The sequence below is a fragment of the Aspergillus caelatus genome, assembly GCF_009193585.1.
Source record: "Aspergillus caelatus strain CBS 763.97 unplaced genomic scaffold BDV27scaffold_10, whole genome shotgun sequence".
NCBI lineage: Eukaryota > Fungi > Ascomycota > Eurotiomycetes > Eurotiales > Aspergillaceae > Aspergillus > Aspergillus caelatus.
In genome coordinates this window covers 54,957-70,649 of record NW_022475273.1, presented here as the reverse complement: position 1 = coordinate 70,649, position 15,693 = coordinate 54,957, and the positions used below count along the sequence as shown (strand labels likewise).

At 49.6% G+C, this 15,693-nt stretch overlaps 9 protein-coding genes across 9 annotated transcripts; 5 read left to right on the top strand and 4 right to left on the bottom strand.

Moving 5' to 3' along the window:
- Nucleotides 1–1,375: 1,375 nt before the first annotated feature.
- Nucleotides 1,376–1,878, bottom strand: BDV27DRAFT_152883 (uncharacterized protein; the record flags this gene model as incomplete). Its single annotated transcript, XM_032071670.1, has 2 exons — nucleotides 1,376–1,610; nucleotides 1,673–1,878. 2 exons carry the CDS (start codon nucleotides 1,876–1,878, stop codon nucleotides 1,376–1,378), a joined length of 441 nt encoding a protein of 146 aa, XP_031932672.1.
- A 307-nt stretch (nucleotides 1,879–2,185) lies between these two features.
- On the bottom strand, nucleotides 2,186–3,680 carry BDV27DRAFT_120549 (YoaK family protein). Its single transcript, XM_032065128.1, has 2 exons — nucleotides 2,991–3,680; nucleotides 2,186–2,926 (listed from the first exon to the last, which is right to left on the bottom strand). The coding sequence occupies exons 1-2, from the start codon at nucleotides 3,190–3,192 to the stop codon at nucleotides 2,316–2,318; spliced, it is 813 nt and encodes a 270-aa protein (XP_031932671.1). The 5' UTR covers nucleotides 3,193–3,680; the 3' UTR covers nucleotides 2,186–2,315.
- Nucleotides 3,681–3,970: 290 nt separating this feature from the next.
- On the bottom strand, nucleotides 3,971–5,227 carry BDV27DRAFT_120548 (uncharacterized protein). Its single transcript, XM_032065127.1, has 3 exons — nucleotides 4,676–5,227; nucleotides 4,195–4,621; nucleotides 3,971–4,135 (listed from the first exon to the last, which is right to left on the bottom strand). Exons 2-3 carry the CDS (start codon nucleotides 4,555–4,557, stop codon nucleotides 3,983–3,985), a joined length of 516 nt encoding a protein of 171 aa, XP_031932669.1. The 5' UTR covers nucleotides 4,558–4,621; nucleotides 4,676–5,227; the 3' UTR covers nucleotides 3,971–3,982.
- Nucleotides 4,685–4,969, top strand: BDV27DRAFT_152881 (uncharacterized protein; the record flags this gene model as incomplete). The annotated part of the gene is made up of 2 exons (XM_032071669.1): nucleotides 4,685–4,813; nucleotides 4,868–4,969. 2 exons carry the CDS (start codon nucleotides 4,685–4,687, stop codon nucleotides 4,967–4,969), a joined length of 231 nt encoding a protein of 76 aa, XP_031932670.1.
- Nucleotides 5,228–5,891: 664 nt separating the features above from the next.
- On the top strand, nucleotides 5,892–7,902 carry BDV27DRAFT_152880 (kinesin-3 family protein uncB; the record flags this gene model as incomplete). Its single annotated transcript, XM_032071668.1, has 2 exons — nucleotides 5,892–6,177; nucleotides 6,245–7,902. 2 exons carry the CDS (start codon nucleotides 5,892–5,894, stop codon nucleotides 7,900–7,902), a joined length of 1,944 nt encoding a protein of 647 aa, XP_031932668.1.
- A 504-nt stretch (nucleotides 7,903–8,406) lies between these two features.
- On the top strand, nucleotides 8,407–10,399 carry BDV27DRAFT_120542 (translation initiation factor eIF2B subunit delta). The gene is made up of 2 exons (XM_032065126.1): nucleotides 8,407–9,181; nucleotides 9,243–10,399. The coding sequence occupies exons 1-2, from the start codon at nucleotides 8,534–8,536 to the stop codon at nucleotides 10,242–10,244; spliced, it is 1,650 nt and encodes a 549-aa protein (XP_031932667.1). The 5' UTR covers nucleotides 8,407–8,533; the 3' UTR covers nucleotides 10,245–10,399.
- A 377-nt stretch (nucleotides 10,400–10,776) lies between these two features.
- Nucleotides 10,777–11,172, top strand: BDV27DRAFT_152878 (Apc13 domain protein; the record flags this gene model as incomplete). The annotated part of the gene is made up of 1 exon (XM_032071667.1): nucleotides 10,777–11,172. One exon carries the CDS (start codon nucleotides 10,777–10,779, stop codon nucleotides 11,170–11,172), a length of 396 nt encoding a protein of 131 aa, XP_031932666.1.
- A 194-nt stretch (nucleotides 11,173–11,366) lies between these two features.
- Nucleotides 11,367–13,778, bottom strand: BDV27DRAFT_1520 (DNA-directed DNA polymerase alpha subunit POL12). The gene is made up of 4 exons (XM_032071465.1): nucleotides 13,250–13,778; nucleotides 13,022–13,192; nucleotides 11,663–12,962; nucleotides 11,367–11,598 (listed from the first exon to the last, which is right to left on the bottom strand). The coding sequence occupies exons 1-4, from the start codon at nucleotides 13,558–13,560 to the stop codon at nucleotides 11,425–11,427; spliced, it is 1,956 nt and encodes a 651-aa protein (XP_031932665.1). The 5' UTR covers nucleotides 13,561–13,778; the 3' UTR covers nucleotides 11,367–11,424.
- A 1-nt stretch (nucleotide 13,779) lies between these two features.
- On the top strand, nucleotides 13,780–15,345 carry BDV27DRAFT_1509 (CRAL/TRIO domain protein). Its single transcript, XM_032071294.1, has 2 exons — nucleotides 13,780–14,788; nucleotides 14,846–15,345. The coding sequence occupies exons 1-2, from the start codon at nucleotides 13,984–13,986 to the stop codon at nucleotides 15,172–15,174; spliced, it is 1,134 nt and encodes a 377-aa protein (XP_031932664.1). The 5' UTR covers nucleotides 13,780–13,983; the 3' UTR covers nucleotides 15,175–15,345.
- The last annotated feature ends 348 nt before the right edge of the window (nucleotides 15,346–15,693 follow it).

Here is a 15,693-nt window from a genome sequence, read left to right as displayed (position 1 = left end):
CGATGCTGACAAGCATGAACCCTGCTCATCAACCTAAATAGATCAATCAATAATACTACGTGATCAAATTTGTGAAATGGATGATTATATTTTACCTGCAGCGCACAACCCGTTTGTATGAAAAGCTTCTTAGTTAGCTCTACTCCAGCTATTTGAGATTAATCCAATACTAGGGTAGAGAGCGGAATGTTATATACAGTGTACATTTAGAGGCCTTCTCCGGATTTAATTAGGGGAGATACCACCCACAATACATCCAGAACTTAGAATTGAGATATACATGACCAAGTTTAACTAGTAGTGCCTTTGAAGTTCGTAGCTCAATATTGTAAGGATTGCCGGATATAATGATTTAGAAATCTTTAACAGAAAGTCATAGATTATAATACTATGAGTTCTGAAGATGCCTGTACACCACTGTTCATCGGTTCTAGTCAATATGGCTGTCACTAATTTAGTTAAATGTGTTTTTCTTATTTCACAGAGGGTTCTTTATGAAGGATGTCGTCTGCCTACTTTTTGTTTCTACTAAAAAATCGATTTCGTTCCTAAAGCTGTATCCATGAGATATATATCGTTCAACTATATGTTAGTATACTTTCTATATTGGAGTTGGACTAGTCAATAACCACAGCCTCTTGATTTAGCACTTAGATGTGTGGATACTAGCGGACTATAGGTCACGCGCGGGTATAGTAAATAATTTATACACATAATAACTTACTGGAGCTTTTCACCATCTTAGTGAGTTTGTGAAGCTGATTGTATTGATGTCAGAGGGCACCAAGGATATAGACAATGTTTGTTGCTTTATGGAGTGGACTTGGAGATATCCACCGGAACTTAGTCTAGTATCTACCCAGGCTAATGCCATTAGCTAAAGTATGTTATGTGGTAAAACATGTTTGTCGGTAGTAGTATTGATTATTGTCTCAATGTTTGACGAATGTTCCAAATGCCGAATACAGTTGACAAATAACCTGGATCATGCGCCAGAGGAAACCCAGAAAGAAAGAAAAAGCCACAGCCATACCACCCCACAAAACCAAGTACCCAACAGCCACCTGGAAATGCCGTCTAATGCATAATACTAACAGGCTAAGGAAGAGGTGCTGTTTTGACTGACTTCGTCTCGCCGACAGCAAAGCCCAACCACCACCGGGTAAGTAGATCTACCGTTGCCATATCCTCCTACTTCATATCGTACAACTTGCTTTCCAAGTATAAGATTTTTGCCGTTGAAATAAGCCTCCAGTACGCGAATTTGTTGTGGACCCATTATGGAACATAACATAACCTGAATGACAGTTTCTATTAGCAGGGCTCCAACCATGTTGTAAAATGTAGATATCGCCTTTGGAGAAGGAACAGTAACTTACAGGGGCCATTGTATGAGGGCGGGGGACTTTGTGTTCAACCGAGCGGCCATGACTTTTACAATAGCAATGAGTTCATCTCGAAGTAATCGATTGTCTCCAATGACTTCGCTCTCCATGAGGCATTTCATATGGGGTAATCGATCATGAGTGGGTAGTGCAAAGCATGTGGATGACGCCGACCAATAGTACTTGGAATATTCGGCTAGCTCCCCGAGGTTGAGGTCTGCCCAGCTAGACAATCACTGTTAGCCTCCATCAAAGTGGTACTTGGGTGAGAGATAGGATATATATACTCTTTATAGCAAGCACCGAAAGGCTTGTTGTCATCTTTTGGAGATATCCCAAAGCAGCTGTTCATGTAGCGATGTAATCCTTGTATATTGAAACGATCTTCCATGTCGGGCCCATAGGTTGGATGGTCTTCACCTCGCTCCTCATCGTATTCATCCTGGTATGGATCGAAGAAGTACGGGTTGTCGGAATTGGATTCTAAAGACATGAAACGCTGCTGAATACTCGCTTTTTATGCGTCATGCTGGTCAATGTTTTCAGTCTCTAGGTGACGGATTGTCTGCATGATCGGCTAGGAAAGTGGCTGGGAGATCAATGATATGTTTTGAGTGGAATCCTAATGAAATGGTTGGTTGGTCTTAGCTAGTAATTGTGTATTTGGATTATTTGGTGATATGTAAGGGGCCTGTCTTGTTGTGTAAGGTAAGCTTAAGCATATAAATAATAATTTTGTAGATCCGGCAGAGCATCCGGTGAGCCTACGCTACAATTTGTATGGCCAGGTGGAGAAATTATAAAAAGGAGATCTATGGTCTAAATTAGTCTAATCGAACGCTCTAATCACATATTAGCTCCTATATCAACACCATTAAACATCTTGAAAACCTCCGCACATCACCATGACTGCCCATCGCTAGGTACCGATCACTTGGAAGGGGCAGTCTCCGCCTTCCAAGCCAACCATCCAAAAGCGATTACCATCTTAAACCCAGCAGCCATCCACAAGGCCGACTGCATTCCTCCACTACTCCGACTCAGCCACCCACCTACAATAGCTCCCACTAACAGCATCACCACACTTCCGATACGTCGGTTCCGCTTCGGGTTGGTCGTTGGCACAGCCGCCAGCTTCGGGTCCGATGCGACGTCGAAATACACGCTGGTCAAAACCACCGTTGGGATTTCATTGTACCCCAGCGCCCGACTGGAAGTGATGGAGCCGGCGGACTGGAACGCCAAGAGCGCAATGGGGATCAGTTCCAGGAAGAGAGGACCACCTGTCAGAGAAGCATCTTCCGAGGTGTGCGGGATGAGGTCGCCTTCGATCAGGGCGACGGCAATGATGACCAGAAGAGACTGGAACACGAATGACAGGAAGAGCGTGCTGCGGCGGCGGGCTCCGGCGCGACGGGTGACATTGGCGAGGGTAAAGGCGCCGATGAAGAAGAATGCGATTGAACAGAGCGACTTCAACCAGCCCCAGGGTTTACTGGTTGGCTGGCCTGAGGCTCCTAGACCGAGGAAAATGGTGTTTCCTGTTTATTATCAGTATCGTGAACTGTACATTGTTTCAAAGGGAGTTGTGCTGTCGGAACCTACCCGTCTGCATCGCCAAGAAACAGGACCACGCATTATAGGCGCTGCTGTCACAGAGTCCGGTAGTGAAACAAAGCAGAAGACAGATGAGGTCGGTATATTTGACGTCCACGGATTGTGTCCACCATGCTGAGAATGAGGATTTCGCTGGTGGTTGATGGGCTTCGAGGTCGGGCGGGTTGCCCGAAGACGGATTTCCGCTCATTGATTCGGGTCTGATGTGTTACCAGATAAGGAATCAGGGGCTCAGGTGGTTAGAAGAATCGTGTGCGCAGTTGTTATTTTGACTTATAGCCCTAGAATGCTTGCAGCGGATTTACCAAGGAAGGTGGAATGTCGGGTTTGACAGACAGCGCGGGCGCAAAATTTGCAGTTGGAGTCATTTGGGGTCGGAGAGTGTCCGATGTCGCCATAGTTTAAAGACTAGGGATGATCGTTGTCGTACGGAGAAAATTGACCCTCACTATTTCGGAAAGGGTGAAGTCTTCCGGTCACTCCAAATGGCTGGTGCCTAACTTTCTGGGCATGGTTCGCGATTGCGACATTGGCCCTAAGCAGAACCATTGGATTGTATTTCTTCTGCTGCAGAAAGAATCCCCATTTTCATCTCACGAGTGGACCAGGCCCACGCCCCGCACGGATAGGGCTGACGACGAAGCCATCAAAAAACTCCGTACTACGTATGTATTGAAATTCAGGAGGGGGTTGAAATCCTCAGCCTTATGTAAAAGTTAAAAGACAGCAGTTTCCGAATTAGTCCGTCGGATGGATGGCCCGTCACCTCGAGTTCAATTCTCCGAGCAAAGATACTAGTAGTAATCATGCAGTTTTAGTACGGTATCGGATCCCTGCATGACGGCTGCCCAGCCAATAGCGAGAGTCTAAATCATCTGACAGCGTGGGCGGAAGGTAAGTAATTTATTTTGGAAATAACGATTTTCTACATTTCTTTCCCATTCCTCCTGCTATAGTTGAATGTGCATGTTTGGTCAAAATCAAACCGACAATGTTTTTACCCAGGTAGATTTCTTACCCTCTACTATTAATAGGTGGTATAATTTCCCGCTTCTGTGTCCCCTCATGGTTTCAAGCACCTCGATGAATGCAATTGACGCATATTCCCTACTATACTCATACTGGGTCTTCCCGTGGGTCTTGCATCATCCCGATATTCTGGCTTTCACCACAATGACTAACGGCCAATGAGTACTACACCCGGGCAACTGCCCCATGGACAGTAACAAGCTTCCATCCCGGTTACGCGATACCATATATGATCATTATCCTGATCATGGCTTGAGCCACCTCTGTCGATGCGGAGAACCTTCCCACACGCATGGACGGTTCCAGACAGGACCATCGGTCGTTCTGACTGGATACCACCCAGCGAGCATACTTCCTTTTGCGGACTCTCGAGCCATAAGTGGCTCGCATTATAGTCAATGACCTTGTACAAACAAAGCATGTCCAAGGAAGTGATGATGAAAGTCGTCGTCATCACCAGATCATGAACGCCACCGATTAAAGTATTAATAGACCCCCCGCAGTCGAAGAGGTTCTTCTGTTTCATACCGGATTTTGTTTATGGATTGCTAAACTGATCTAAACTATCAACAACAATTCTCAACTGATACGTGAGTGTCTGGACTTGATTGATTCAAGGAAAGGATCAGGTAGTGACTTGTCAGGCCATCGCCATGTTTTCGAAAGCTCAGGATACGTTACGCCAGGGCCAGGAGGCCGCTCAAAAAGCAATGAGCTCCGCGACCGGCTCTAATAAGCCGGACTTCTCGAAATGGAATACAGAGGAGATGCTGGAGACCACTGTTGACAAACACGGAAACCCCGTCCCTGACGCCTCATATACTGATTATGACAAGTTGTCGAAAGGAGAGCTTGGTCACGACTACGCGGATGCTTACGTAGCGGCGAATAAAAACTTTCACCACCCAACCAAAGAGGATGATGCCGCCTTCAATTAGGCCGTTTTTCGTGTCATAGTATACCGCTGTCCGACCCGGCGCACTCCTTGTCTTTCCTTGATGGACCCTTGTGGGTGAGGAGAAACGATGAAAATGTTATAATGAAATGTACGTATGTATGGATGAATGAATTAAATATAGTTACTGCCGTGTCGGGGCGTTCGTTATCCGACCGGCGACATTTCAGGGTCGAATGGAGAAACATGTGTAACTGTAGATGAGCCACATTTATTTAAATCGTATCACGTTATGACATGCATTGGGTAGACAGTCGTAGACTTCCTTGGCAAGTGGACTCCATGATCTTGGGCGGGTGGAGATTGCTATGGCAACCACACCTCCCGCGGGCTGGCCGCTCCCTGCCTGAGGCCTATACCAGTCCGGAAACGGCAAAACCCAAACGAGCGTCACTGGCCGACCGCCATGTGAAGTCGGAGTTTTATCTTCAGGTTCAATTGCAAACGCTTGCGTTTGTTATTAGACCCTATCTCTGCTTCTTGGTTGTTTTTGAGATACCAGGGCTTCTTTGTTCGCCCCTCCTCCCCCCTTGCGCTCATTTACTGCATGTTTCTCTCTTTCACTTTCCATCGCAGGGACCCCTCTCCAGTAAACTAACTCTCGGCTGTTTACTCCCCCCCCCCTGATTAAAAGGAGTGTCAATGTACCTGTCAATATTGGGTGGATACTGATCCCTTTATATTCAATCTTCAACCGCAGGACTCCCTGATCCGCAAGAAGGGAAGGCACCACTTACTCCCTGCGCCGGGTCACAGCGTCTTGTCTCCATCCTTATTTGAACACCATTTCGGATCGCCTTCCCTCCGGCTGTGGTGCACTTGTCTGTATGTACCGTCAACTAGTGAATCGCCAACGTGAGCTCAGCACTCAGTTTGTACAGTTATTGAGTGAACATAGTTTGGATATGTCCTTGGATCCGCGGTTTTATCACCATATCGGTCATGGCTATGGGCCTGGATCACAATCATCCGCCTCGTCTTCCGATACCTCCGCCCTAACGAGTATCACCAGCCCGTCAATCCGATCGACGACTGCTTCCGCCGCCGCACTACGATCGAACGCTTCCAGTCCTTCTCTGCGCGCAAGGGAAGGCGGAGCCATGCACGGCACCTATCTGGATGGCGCCTCAAGCCCAACTCCTGGTGGCAATGTCCGTGTCGTGGTTCGGGTGAGGAAGTTCCTGCCCAGAGGTATGTAGGGTGTGTGCGCGCCGGAAGGCGTACAAAATTACGGTTTACTAAAATTTGGATGTTCCAGAAATCGAGCGCAATGCGGAGTGCTTGATTAGCATGGATCCTCGGACGCAGACGACCAAGCTAAGGGCGCCCAAACTTGATCCAGAAGATGAGGGGAAACCGAAGTCACAAGCACGGGGTAAGGTCTTGGAGGATAAATCATTCATCTTCGATAACTCGTTCTGGTCTCACGATATCGACGACAATCACTATGCGCACCAAGAGGACGTGTACAACTGCCTGGGAGAAGAATTTCTAGATCACAACTTCGAAGGATATCACACCTGCATATTCGCCTATGGTCAGACAGGTTCCGGCAAGAGTTACACTATGATGGGCACTCCGGACCAACCGGGCTTAATTCCACGGACCTGCGAGGATTTGTTTCAGCGCATAGAGAGTGTTCAGTCACCCGATATCAGCTTCAACGTCCGCGTTTCGTATTTTGAGGTTTACAACGAACATGTCCGCGACTTGCTGGTGCCTCGGACCGACCCGCCTCATTACCTTCGGATCCGCGAGTCACCCTCCGAAGGCCCTTACGTGAAAGACTTGACCGAGGCAACGGTGAAGAATTTCACTGAACTTATGAAATGCATGCGCAAAGGTGATGTTTCCCGCACAGTAGCGAGCACCAAGATGAATGATACCTCGTCCCGCTCCCACGCAGTCTTCACAATAACCCTAAAACAAATCCACCATGACCTCTCAACCGACGAGACGACGGAACGTACAGCACGAATTCGCCTGGTTGACTTGGCAGGATCGGAACGAGCTAAATCTACGGAGGCAACCGGGCAACGACTACGCGAAGGATCGAACATTAATAAATCGCTCACGACATTAGGTCGAGTTATTGCCGCCTTGGCGGATCCGAAGCAAGGCCGGTCCGGCAAGCGGAAAGGCAAGGATGTTGTCCCCTATCGCGACTCGATCCTCACCTGGTTACTTAAAGACAGCTTGGGAGGCAACTCGAAGACCGCCATGATTGCCTGTATTTCCCCGTCAGACTACGAAGAGACGTTATCTACTCTCCGCTATGCAGACCAAGCGAAACGTATCCGTACTCGTGCTCGGGTCAACCAAGACCATTTGTCTGCTGCCGAGCGCGACAAACAGATCGCCGAAATGGCGGAGACTATCCGTACGCTGCAGCTCAGTGTCAGTTTGGCGACGGCAAATCGTCGAGAAAGCGAGATCCAGAACGAGAAACTGGAGGAATATCAGCAGAAGGTGGAGAAAATGCAGCGATTAATGGAGGAGACGAAGATGGTCAGTGAATGCAAGATCAAGCAGCTGCAGACAGAAAATGAAGCACTTCGCAATCACCTGAAGTTGGCTCTCGACAGTTTGAGAAATCCGATCCCACCTGTGACCGTTGAGAAACGCAGAGGTAGTCTTTCGCCTGTGACGGAATACAACAAGGAAAACCGTCCCGGATCGCCAATTTCTGATGTGGAACCCGAGCCCGATTTGATCTGGGAAGATGAGGACACGATCCGAATTAAGGGTCGTGAACTTGAAGCTCATGATATGCAAGCTGATATGGAGGATCTGCTCATGGATATCAACCTATTCAAGCGTAAGCTGGCCTCCGATCATGAACGATTCCGAGCAATCCAGAAACCGGGAAGCCGGAAGCGACGGCGAGCGCTGGGAGAAGTTTGGACGAATAACTGATGAGGTTGGGCGGCTTGGCCTGCAGGGTGGCTTTCTGATTGACGGGCGCTGCGGAATTTTGGTGTTTGGGTTAGGTTTCTGGTGGCAGAGTGCTTTTCGTACATGCTTCTCGTTCATGATATCTGGATATTCTTTTTTCTGTTCGGTGGACATTTTGCGATTTTTATTTTCTTTGTTTATTTTTCATGGTTTTTCTTTCTTTCTTTTTCTTTCAGGTATCCTTCCTTTTAATTCCGCGATGAATGATGATTCCAGTATATGTCAGGATGTGAGGCATGATTGAATGATCGACTTGATATGGAATATATGTCCGATATTAGTTATGATTCAATAGAATACATATTTAAAAAAGAAAAAAAGATGAAACTATATATTATAAAGGTTCAAAGAAGATACGATCCATTAAAGATTGACATGCTTCAAAAAAGGCTAAATCACTAAATAGGGTAGAAGAGACTAGGGCTGCATTAGTGCTAGTGTCGGCTTATGGCATCATGCCGAATTTGGTGAGTCAAAGTCACATTTCATTTGAAAGTCCCAATCTCATCCCCACAACCCTCTACTATCGAAAAAAAGTCGCCAATGCCCCTCCGCTCCGTCGTCATCGTCCTTTAGTCCGCTTTTTTCCACCATGGCGAACCCCATCGACCCTGCGCAGACTTCTCCTCCCTCCACTTCACCAAGCCCTGCGCCCGCGACGCAACAATCGACCCCCGACATGTCCTCCCAGCAACCCCCCTCCTCCCAACCACCGCAACCGTCCAACGGCGCATCCAAACCCGCCAAGCCACCTAAACAGCCTAAGTCCAAAGATGCCCCTCCCGCCGCGGGCGGAGCTCCAGGGGAGGAAAAACTCAGCCCAGCTGAACTGAAGAAAAAAGCGAAGGCCGAAAAGGCCGCCCGCAGAGCTAAAGAGAGAGCTGAAAGAGAAGCCAGCGGAGGTGCAGGTGCCGGACCAGGGCCCAACGCCGCACCGCCTAAAAAGGGCTCGATTGGAGGCGGCGCTGGAGGGAAGGAGGCTCCGGGACAGCCATACAAGAGTCAGAGGCATCGACGCGGATCTGCTACACAGGCCAGCGCTACGGAACAGAAGAAGAAGCAGGAGGATAAGAATGTCGCCGTCTTCGGGCATTTGTATGGACAGCCGAGGAGAACTACTATCGCTGGTGCCGGAAAGGAAGTGCACCCTGCTGTGTTGGCGCTGGGTCTGCAGATGAGGGATTATGTCGTGTGCGGTAGCAGTGCTCGTTGTGTGGCTACGTTGCTGGCTTTCAAGCGGGTATGTATTTGGGAGTCCTTTGTTTGGTGGCGCGCTGTTTTATTCTGATCTTCTGTTTTAGGTCATCGAGGCTTATACGACTCCCCTGGGCACCTCCCTTTCGCGTCACTTGACTACCCACCTATCCCATCAGATTACCTATCTCTCTACATGCCGTCCTCTCTCGATCAGTCAGGGTAACGCTATCCGTGCGCTTAAACTGGCAATCTCCTCTATTGATCCTTCCGTCCCCGAGGCCAGCGCTAAGGCAACGCTGAGCGATTTTATTGATAACTTCATCCGTGAAAAGATTACCGTGGCCGACCAGGTCATTGCAACCAGCGCCGCAGAGAAGATCCAGGACGGTGACGTGATCGTCACTTTCGCCGGCAGTTCGATTGTTAAGCAGACGCTTCTCACCGCACACAAACAGGGCAAGAGGTTCCGCGTGTCCATCATCGATTCCCGTCCGTTGTTCGAAGGCAAGAACCTGGCCCGCACGCTGGCCAATGCGGGTCTGGAAGTGCAGTATTCTCTTGTCAACGGTATCAGTCACGCTATCAAGGATGCTACAAAGGTATTCCTCGGCGCACACGCCATGACCAGTAACGGACGACTCTACTCGCGTGTCGGTACAGCACTGGTCGCCATGTCGGCCAAGGAGCGCGCCGGCGGCGTCGAGGTACCTGTCATTGTCTGCTGTGAGACCGTCAAGTTCACGGACCGTGTCGCCCTTGACAGCATTGTCGTCAACGAAATTGCCGACGCAGACGAGCTCGTCCCCAGCCAGCCCTTAAAGCAGGTGACGGGTCTGCCGGACCCCGCTGACGAGGCTGATACGAAGAAAGGGGATGCGAAGAAAGGTGGGAATAAGGCCGCCGCTAATGCTCCCCCAGCAGAGTCGACACCCCTGCCTGAGGGTTCTTCGCCTCTTGCAAACTGGAAGGAAACGCCTAATCTACAGCTCTTGAACATCATGTACGATGTGACCCCAGCCGAGTATGTTGACATGGTAGTCACAGAGATGGGCAGCTTGCCGCCAAGCGCGGTTCCGATTGTGCATCGGATGAGTACGAACTTGTGAATGATGGGCACTTTGTTCCCTTTGATTCTCGTGAAATGAAAAATATAGCTCAGGTTATCGGGATATGCATCGGTTTTTAATAGATTCGGGCTTCGCCAGAGGGTATGATTCAAATATGTATGGCATGTGTAAACGACTTCTAGCGATTATACTACTACTGAGTACCGTCATTTTTGTCTCCAAAACCCGTAAGTGAGTACATAAAATCCATGCCAATTTAGATAAGACAACAGTCACATGGAGATAAACCAAACGCGGTGAAATACTGCCGTCAATTCCAAGATGTTTACATCCATTCATCTACATCCACCTCATTTACAGTACATACATACTTTACAACGTTCTCAATTACCAATACCTCACTCATCTAACTACCCACAAAAAGTCTCAGCCACAAATCCAACATCAAAACCCTCAAAATGGTACCTTCCCCTTAAACCACCATCACCTCACCTCACCTCCAACCAACCCGCTCTACTAACAAAACCCCCAAACAAAACAGAGCAAAGACTCAACCCCAACTCACCTACACATGCACCACCCCCGCCTAGCCGACTACTTCGAAGACTTCACGCGCCCCCACACTTCCGCAACCCCCAGCACAGCAACAACCTCCCACCTCTACAACAACCACACCGTCACCTACGGCTCCTCGTCTCCGACCCTCATCCCCTCCTTCCTCCCCATCGAGGACATCTACGTAGCGCCGCAGTATCAGCCCCCAAACCCCGAGGATGAGGATGATGTTGTCCCCGACCAGCATGCTGCGTTTGGGATTAGTAGGGCCATGGAACGCCGGCGGGAGGCGGTTTGGAGGGATTTGGGATTAGAGGGGTTGGTGAATTCTGCGGGTGGGAAGAGCGTTGGGGTTAGGGTTAAGGAAGGGGGGAGGAGGATGGGAGGGAAGAGGGTTGTTTGTTTACGGTGATTTTCTTTCTTTCTTTCTTTCTTTTCCTTTTGGTTGTTGTGGGGGAGGGAGAGGGAGAAGAGGGGGGTGGGATGGATTGGGACGGATTGGGTTGTGGTTTTTTAAGCATAGATGGGTTGGTTGATACCCCTTTTGTTTCTTTTATTATGTTTTTTCCCTTGTGGAATGGAATGTTTCATTATCATTATGACGCCCGACGCCCGCCTTATACATGCTATGGTATATCTAGTTAATCCAACGAGGTACTACACTTTAGATGCGAATAACGTCTACCCGTGTCCGTTCGTACAGTTTGTGGCTGATGTGTTTTTGTTCGCGTTCTTCTTCGGTGATTTCTCGTGGGTGGATGGCCATTTGCGCATAGGTTCCTGCTGCTCGGCGTTTGGAGAGTGTGCCTGGGTTGATTACCAGGACGCTGTCTACTACCTGTTTGATATTGTGAGTGTGTGTTGTAATAGGTGGATGGGGGATGGAGAATAGGGGTACGCACTTTGACGAACGGTGGGAGCATGCTGGGAACGATTAGCACGTCTGGTCGGACGTTCCACCACTCGCCTAGCTTCATGTAGCTGACATCCAGGGTAGCGCCCGTGGCTAGTCCGTTCTCGATCCCGGGCTTGGGAAGAGCGTCTCGCGATGACGGTGGGAAAACCGGGTAGAAGTGCCTTTGTTCGACGAGGTACTTGGACAACCGGGTGAGCAGGTTGCCTTCTTTGGGTTTGCCGTGCAGAGCCTCTTCTCTTCGCAGCTCGTATAGGACGTCGTGAGAGCACAAGCCAATGACGGTCTCGTTGAGAGACAGAGTGACTGGGTTGGATACCATGCGCACCTGCTTGGGCAAGCCGAGTTCCTTTTTCGGGAGCTGCTCCTGCGGCCAGGAGACGTGCTTGCTCACGGCGTCGCGGACGGAGGGAACCATCACGATCGTGATGCTAGGTACTGCCGCGACTAATCTCTGTAAGGGTGTCGTGATGCAGTGCCGGAATACTGTTGTTAGGGTGGCGGTGTCTGGATCGTATCCGTTGGTTTCTGGGAGGTCGAAGTCTCCCGATGCTAGCAGTGGGTGTTCGATATCTAAGAATGGACCCATGAGGACGAGTCCGTCTGCATAGTTCTCGGCCGCCTTCTGACATATCTCATTGAGCGGCTCGAAATCTAAGTTATCGTCGGCTGTGTATGGCCCCGAGGAGATTATTATATTCAATGGAGAAGAGCCTGCCTCCTCCAATCTTTCGTTGATACCTTCCATAGTGGGCACAGATGATGCAGCGGGCGGTAAAAGCGGGGTGGATAGGACTTCCTTGACCGAGAAGTAGTTCCCGGACGCATTAATACCCTGCAGAGCAACAATTTGTCCCGGGAAAAAGTTCACCGATGGTAGAGTATCCACCTTCAGAGGCACACGTACTCCAGCTCCTGTCCGTCTCGAAGTCTCAAGTACAAGAGAGGCCGGGTTAAGCTTTCCTTCCATGCTGTCTGACGCAATCCGTCCGACCGCAACGATCTCGCTGGTGCTCTGGGTCGCTGCACTGCCGAAGGGGAGATCCTCTGTTTCGTATTCCTTCTGGAACAAGGCCGTGAACTCGTCAATGCGGTCATCCAGGATCTCGGATGCTTCAGACTGTCGCATTGCCATTGGCTTGTATCCGAACTTCTTCAGGTCCGTGTTCGCAGTGGGCCGTATCCGTGCCTCTGAAAAGGGAGCCATGGGGGTCTCTGGCATCGACAGGTGCGCATTGAGGGTTTCAAGCGTCTGGCCGGAATTCTGGCGCTCCGAGAAAGGCACAGACCTGTGTCCGCAGTCAATCATGTTGCTCCAGCAATGCGGGATAGCATTCTCCAAACATACTGCGCTCCATCTCCTGTAGCAGCCCCATTCATAGGCTTTCGCAGAGTCTTAGAACCGATTGGAGAATCGACCTTTCCAAGTTTAGATGCAGAGGGTGATGCGAAGTCCGCTTTCCGCTTGGCTGAGTTCGGCGTTCGACCGTGGGGCGCATTTGGGGTTAATCCGTCTAATCTATAGTAACAATGTCAACAAACTCCCCTCCAGATACGGCATGCCTCTGCGACTTACATCCCAAAAACATCAGTTGCTGCTGCTGCGCGCGGGGTAGCGGTGGGTAATTGTCGGCTGGGCTTGCTTCGAGTCTCTCGCTCCAGCGATTCCTGAACATCACGCTTGAACAGCCTCACAGTCTCTAGGTTCAGCTTGGTCTCTTCGGAGCCCATCTTTAAGCAGAATGACTCCCATTTGTAAAATAGTTCCTGAGGAGCGATCGAGTGGACTCGCAGAAGGGATTGAAGCTCTGCGAGAACATCTTTAGGAAGTCCATCGGGAGAGGAAGCTGCGAAGAGCTCATTGAGCTCCCCAACAATATCCTCCATGGTGACACCGAGTCAGTTCTAACGGCGTTGCGTTCGATTGTAGGAGCAAAGTAAATTCCCCCAGTGCTGGTAATCCGAAATTGGAGAACGCGCGGAGAACGCGCGCCGCGTGCTGGGTACAGGACGGGGAAATTAATTAAAAGGTGACCGCCTTCCCGATTAAGCTATGGGCTCAGGGAAACAAGTCCACGTAAGTACTCCGTCTATTATTATTGTGTCGAACGATCATCCTGTGGGCCTGTCGATCAACACTGAGCCTACTCAGCGCTGAAACTTGCGCAGAAAAGAGCAAAAACTTCCAGGGGAGCTGCCATTGTCTCCAGTCTATATTATGCGAGCCATTGCCCCCTGAAATACTGCCTAGGATACCCTCCATAGATCTGAACTTAATTGAATCGCATACTATTTCTATTCCTTGCAATAATGAGTGCAACATCGGAACCCCCTGTCCCCGCTACGTCAGCCCGCAGCGGTGAGGCAGTCGACTCACAGACAAGCGTGCCATCGGCAATTGCTGAAAATTCCAGTGACACTGTCGAGCAGATTCAGCCTGCAACCAATGGCAAGGATATTGAACTGGAGCTCCCATCCTCAGCGGCTGATGGGCTCATTCAGAAGCCCTTCCCTCGTCCTCTCGACTCGGCCAAGCCTACTCCGTCTGCTGAGCTCACCCCCGACCAACAGGAAAAATACGATTCTGTTCTTAAGGCCGTTTCCGCTTGGACAACAGTACCGACAACGTCTGCGAAGAACGCCCCGACAGAACCCCTCACTGACAATGAGCGCATGTTCTTGACCCGGGAATGTTTGCTTCGATACTTGCGGGCGACGAAATGGAACGTGTCCGAAGCAATTGCACGACTTGAGCGTACTCTGACGTGGCGTCGTGAATACGGCGTGGAAAAGCTGACTGAGGATTTTATCTCAGTTGAGAATGAGACGGGAAAGCAGGTCATCCTTGGATATGACATCCATGCGCGTCCTTGTCTCTACCTTCTGCCGTCGAATCAAAACACTGAGAAGAGCGACCGCCAGATTCAACATTTGGTTTTCATGTTGGAGCGGTTGATTGATCTGATGGGGCCGGATCAGGAGACTTTGGCGCTGATTGTCAACTACAACGAAACGAAGTCGGGCCAGAATGCGAGCGTCGGCCAGGCCAAACAGACCCTCAACTTTCTCCAAAATCACTATCCCGAGAGACTGGGTCGAGCGTTGGTCATCAACAGTAGGTGACGCTCGCATCTCTATCTTTTCCTTATACTGATCTCACTGTGTGCATTAGTGCCCTTCATGATCATGGGATTCTTCAAGTTGATCACCCCGTTCATTGATCCTTTGACCCGGCAGAAGCTCAAGTTCAATGAGGATCTGCGTCAACATGTCCCTGCAGCTCAGCTGATGAAATCTATGGGGGGTGATGTCGAGTTCAGATACGACCATGCGACCTACTGGCCAACTCTGAACCAACTTGCTGACCAAAGGAGGGCTGCGTACCGCGAGCGGTGGGTCCAAGGTGGAAAGCGCATTGGAGAGTACGAGAACTATCTGAAGACGGGGACCAGTCCCAGTCTGGCGCAGAGAGAGACCTCAAATGGCGCTCCATCGGAGTAACCACCTGCGTATCGACAATCCGATATTCGCAGCCACTCTCAACATCATGCCATTTTGCCATCTTACCTGGGCTTCAATTGCATACTAATGTTCACTGCCCCTGCATCTTCTGCATAATACTTCCTAACATATTGTTGAGCTCATCTTATACATATACATCTAGACCGCATACGTTACATCATGCTTGCTTTGTTATGTTCCTCCGACATTCACGAACTGGCGAAAAGGACTTCCGGGTCATTTTGTTTTGCTTTGTTCTCATACACTGGCCCTCAGAGCTGAGCGCACTTGAGCATTTTCTTTATTCCGGTCCAGCAGCTTAAGGGATCTATTTGGAGGCTATTACTTTGTCAAGAAGCAACAGCATATCTTGTATATAGACATGGTTCTCTGAGGACGCACGATGACTTCATATAATAGATCATCATCCAGAAAAGCCCGGCATACCCATACAGTTGCACCCCAGATCTGTGTCACGTGTTAGATGGCGGGGTATCTCTTGGTGGCCTCCGTGTGTGA

What these genes read in the sequence shown, in the direction of transcription:
- BDV27DRAFT_120549 (XM_032065128.1), bottom strand. Translation starts at nt 3,192, where the DNA reads ATGAGCGGAAATCCGTCTTCGGGCAACCCGCCCGACCTCGAAGCCCAT. An exon ending in TTTCTTGGCGATGCAGACGG is followed by an intron (nt 2,927 to 2,990) that starts GTAGGTTCCGAC and finishes GATAATAAACAG; the next exon opens with GAAACACCATTTTCCTCGGT.
- BDV27DRAFT_120548 (XM_032065127.1), bottom strand. Translation starts at nt 4,557, where the DNA reads ATGAAACAGAAGAACCTCTTCGACTGCGGGGGGTCTATTAATACTTTA. An exon ending in GCAGTTGCCCGGGTGTAGTA is followed by an intron (nt 4,136 to 4,194) that starts CTCATTGGCCGT and finishes TGCAAGACCCAC; the next exon opens with GGGAAGACCCAGTATGAGTA.
- BDV27DRAFT_120542 (XM_032065126.1), top strand. Translation starts at nt 8,534, where the DNA reads ATGGCGAACCCCATCGACCCTGCGCAGACTTCTCCTCCCTCCACTTCA. An exon ending in CGTTGCTGGCTTTCAAGCGG is followed by an intron (nt 9,182 to 9,242) that starts GTATGTATTTGG and finishes CTTCTGTTTTAG; the next exon opens with GTCATCGAGGCTTATACGAC.
- BDV27DRAFT_1520 (XM_032071465.1), bottom strand. Translation starts at nt 13,560, where the DNA reads ATGGAGGATATTGTTGGGGAGCTCAATGAGCTCTTCGCAGCTTCCTCT. An exon ending in GCTACAGGAGATGGAGCGCA is followed by an intron (nt 12,963 to 13,021) that starts GTATGTTTGGAG and finishes CTGCGGACACAG; the next exon opens with GTCTGTGCCTTTCTCGGAGC. An exon ending in TGCTCCCACCGTTCGTCAAA is followed by an intron (nt 11,599 to 11,662) that starts GTGCGTACCCCT and finishes AATATCAAACAG; the next exon opens with GTAGTAGACAGCGTCCTGGT.
- BDV27DRAFT_1509 (XM_032071294.1), top strand. Translation starts at nt 13,984, where the DNA reads ATGAGTGCAACATCGGAACCCCCTGTCCCCGCTACGTCAGCCCGCAGC. An exon ending in TCGAGCGTTGGTCATCAACA is followed by an intron (nt 14,789 to 14,845) that starts GTAGGTGACGCT and finishes TGTGTGCATTAG; the next exon opens with TGCCCTTCATGATCATGGGA.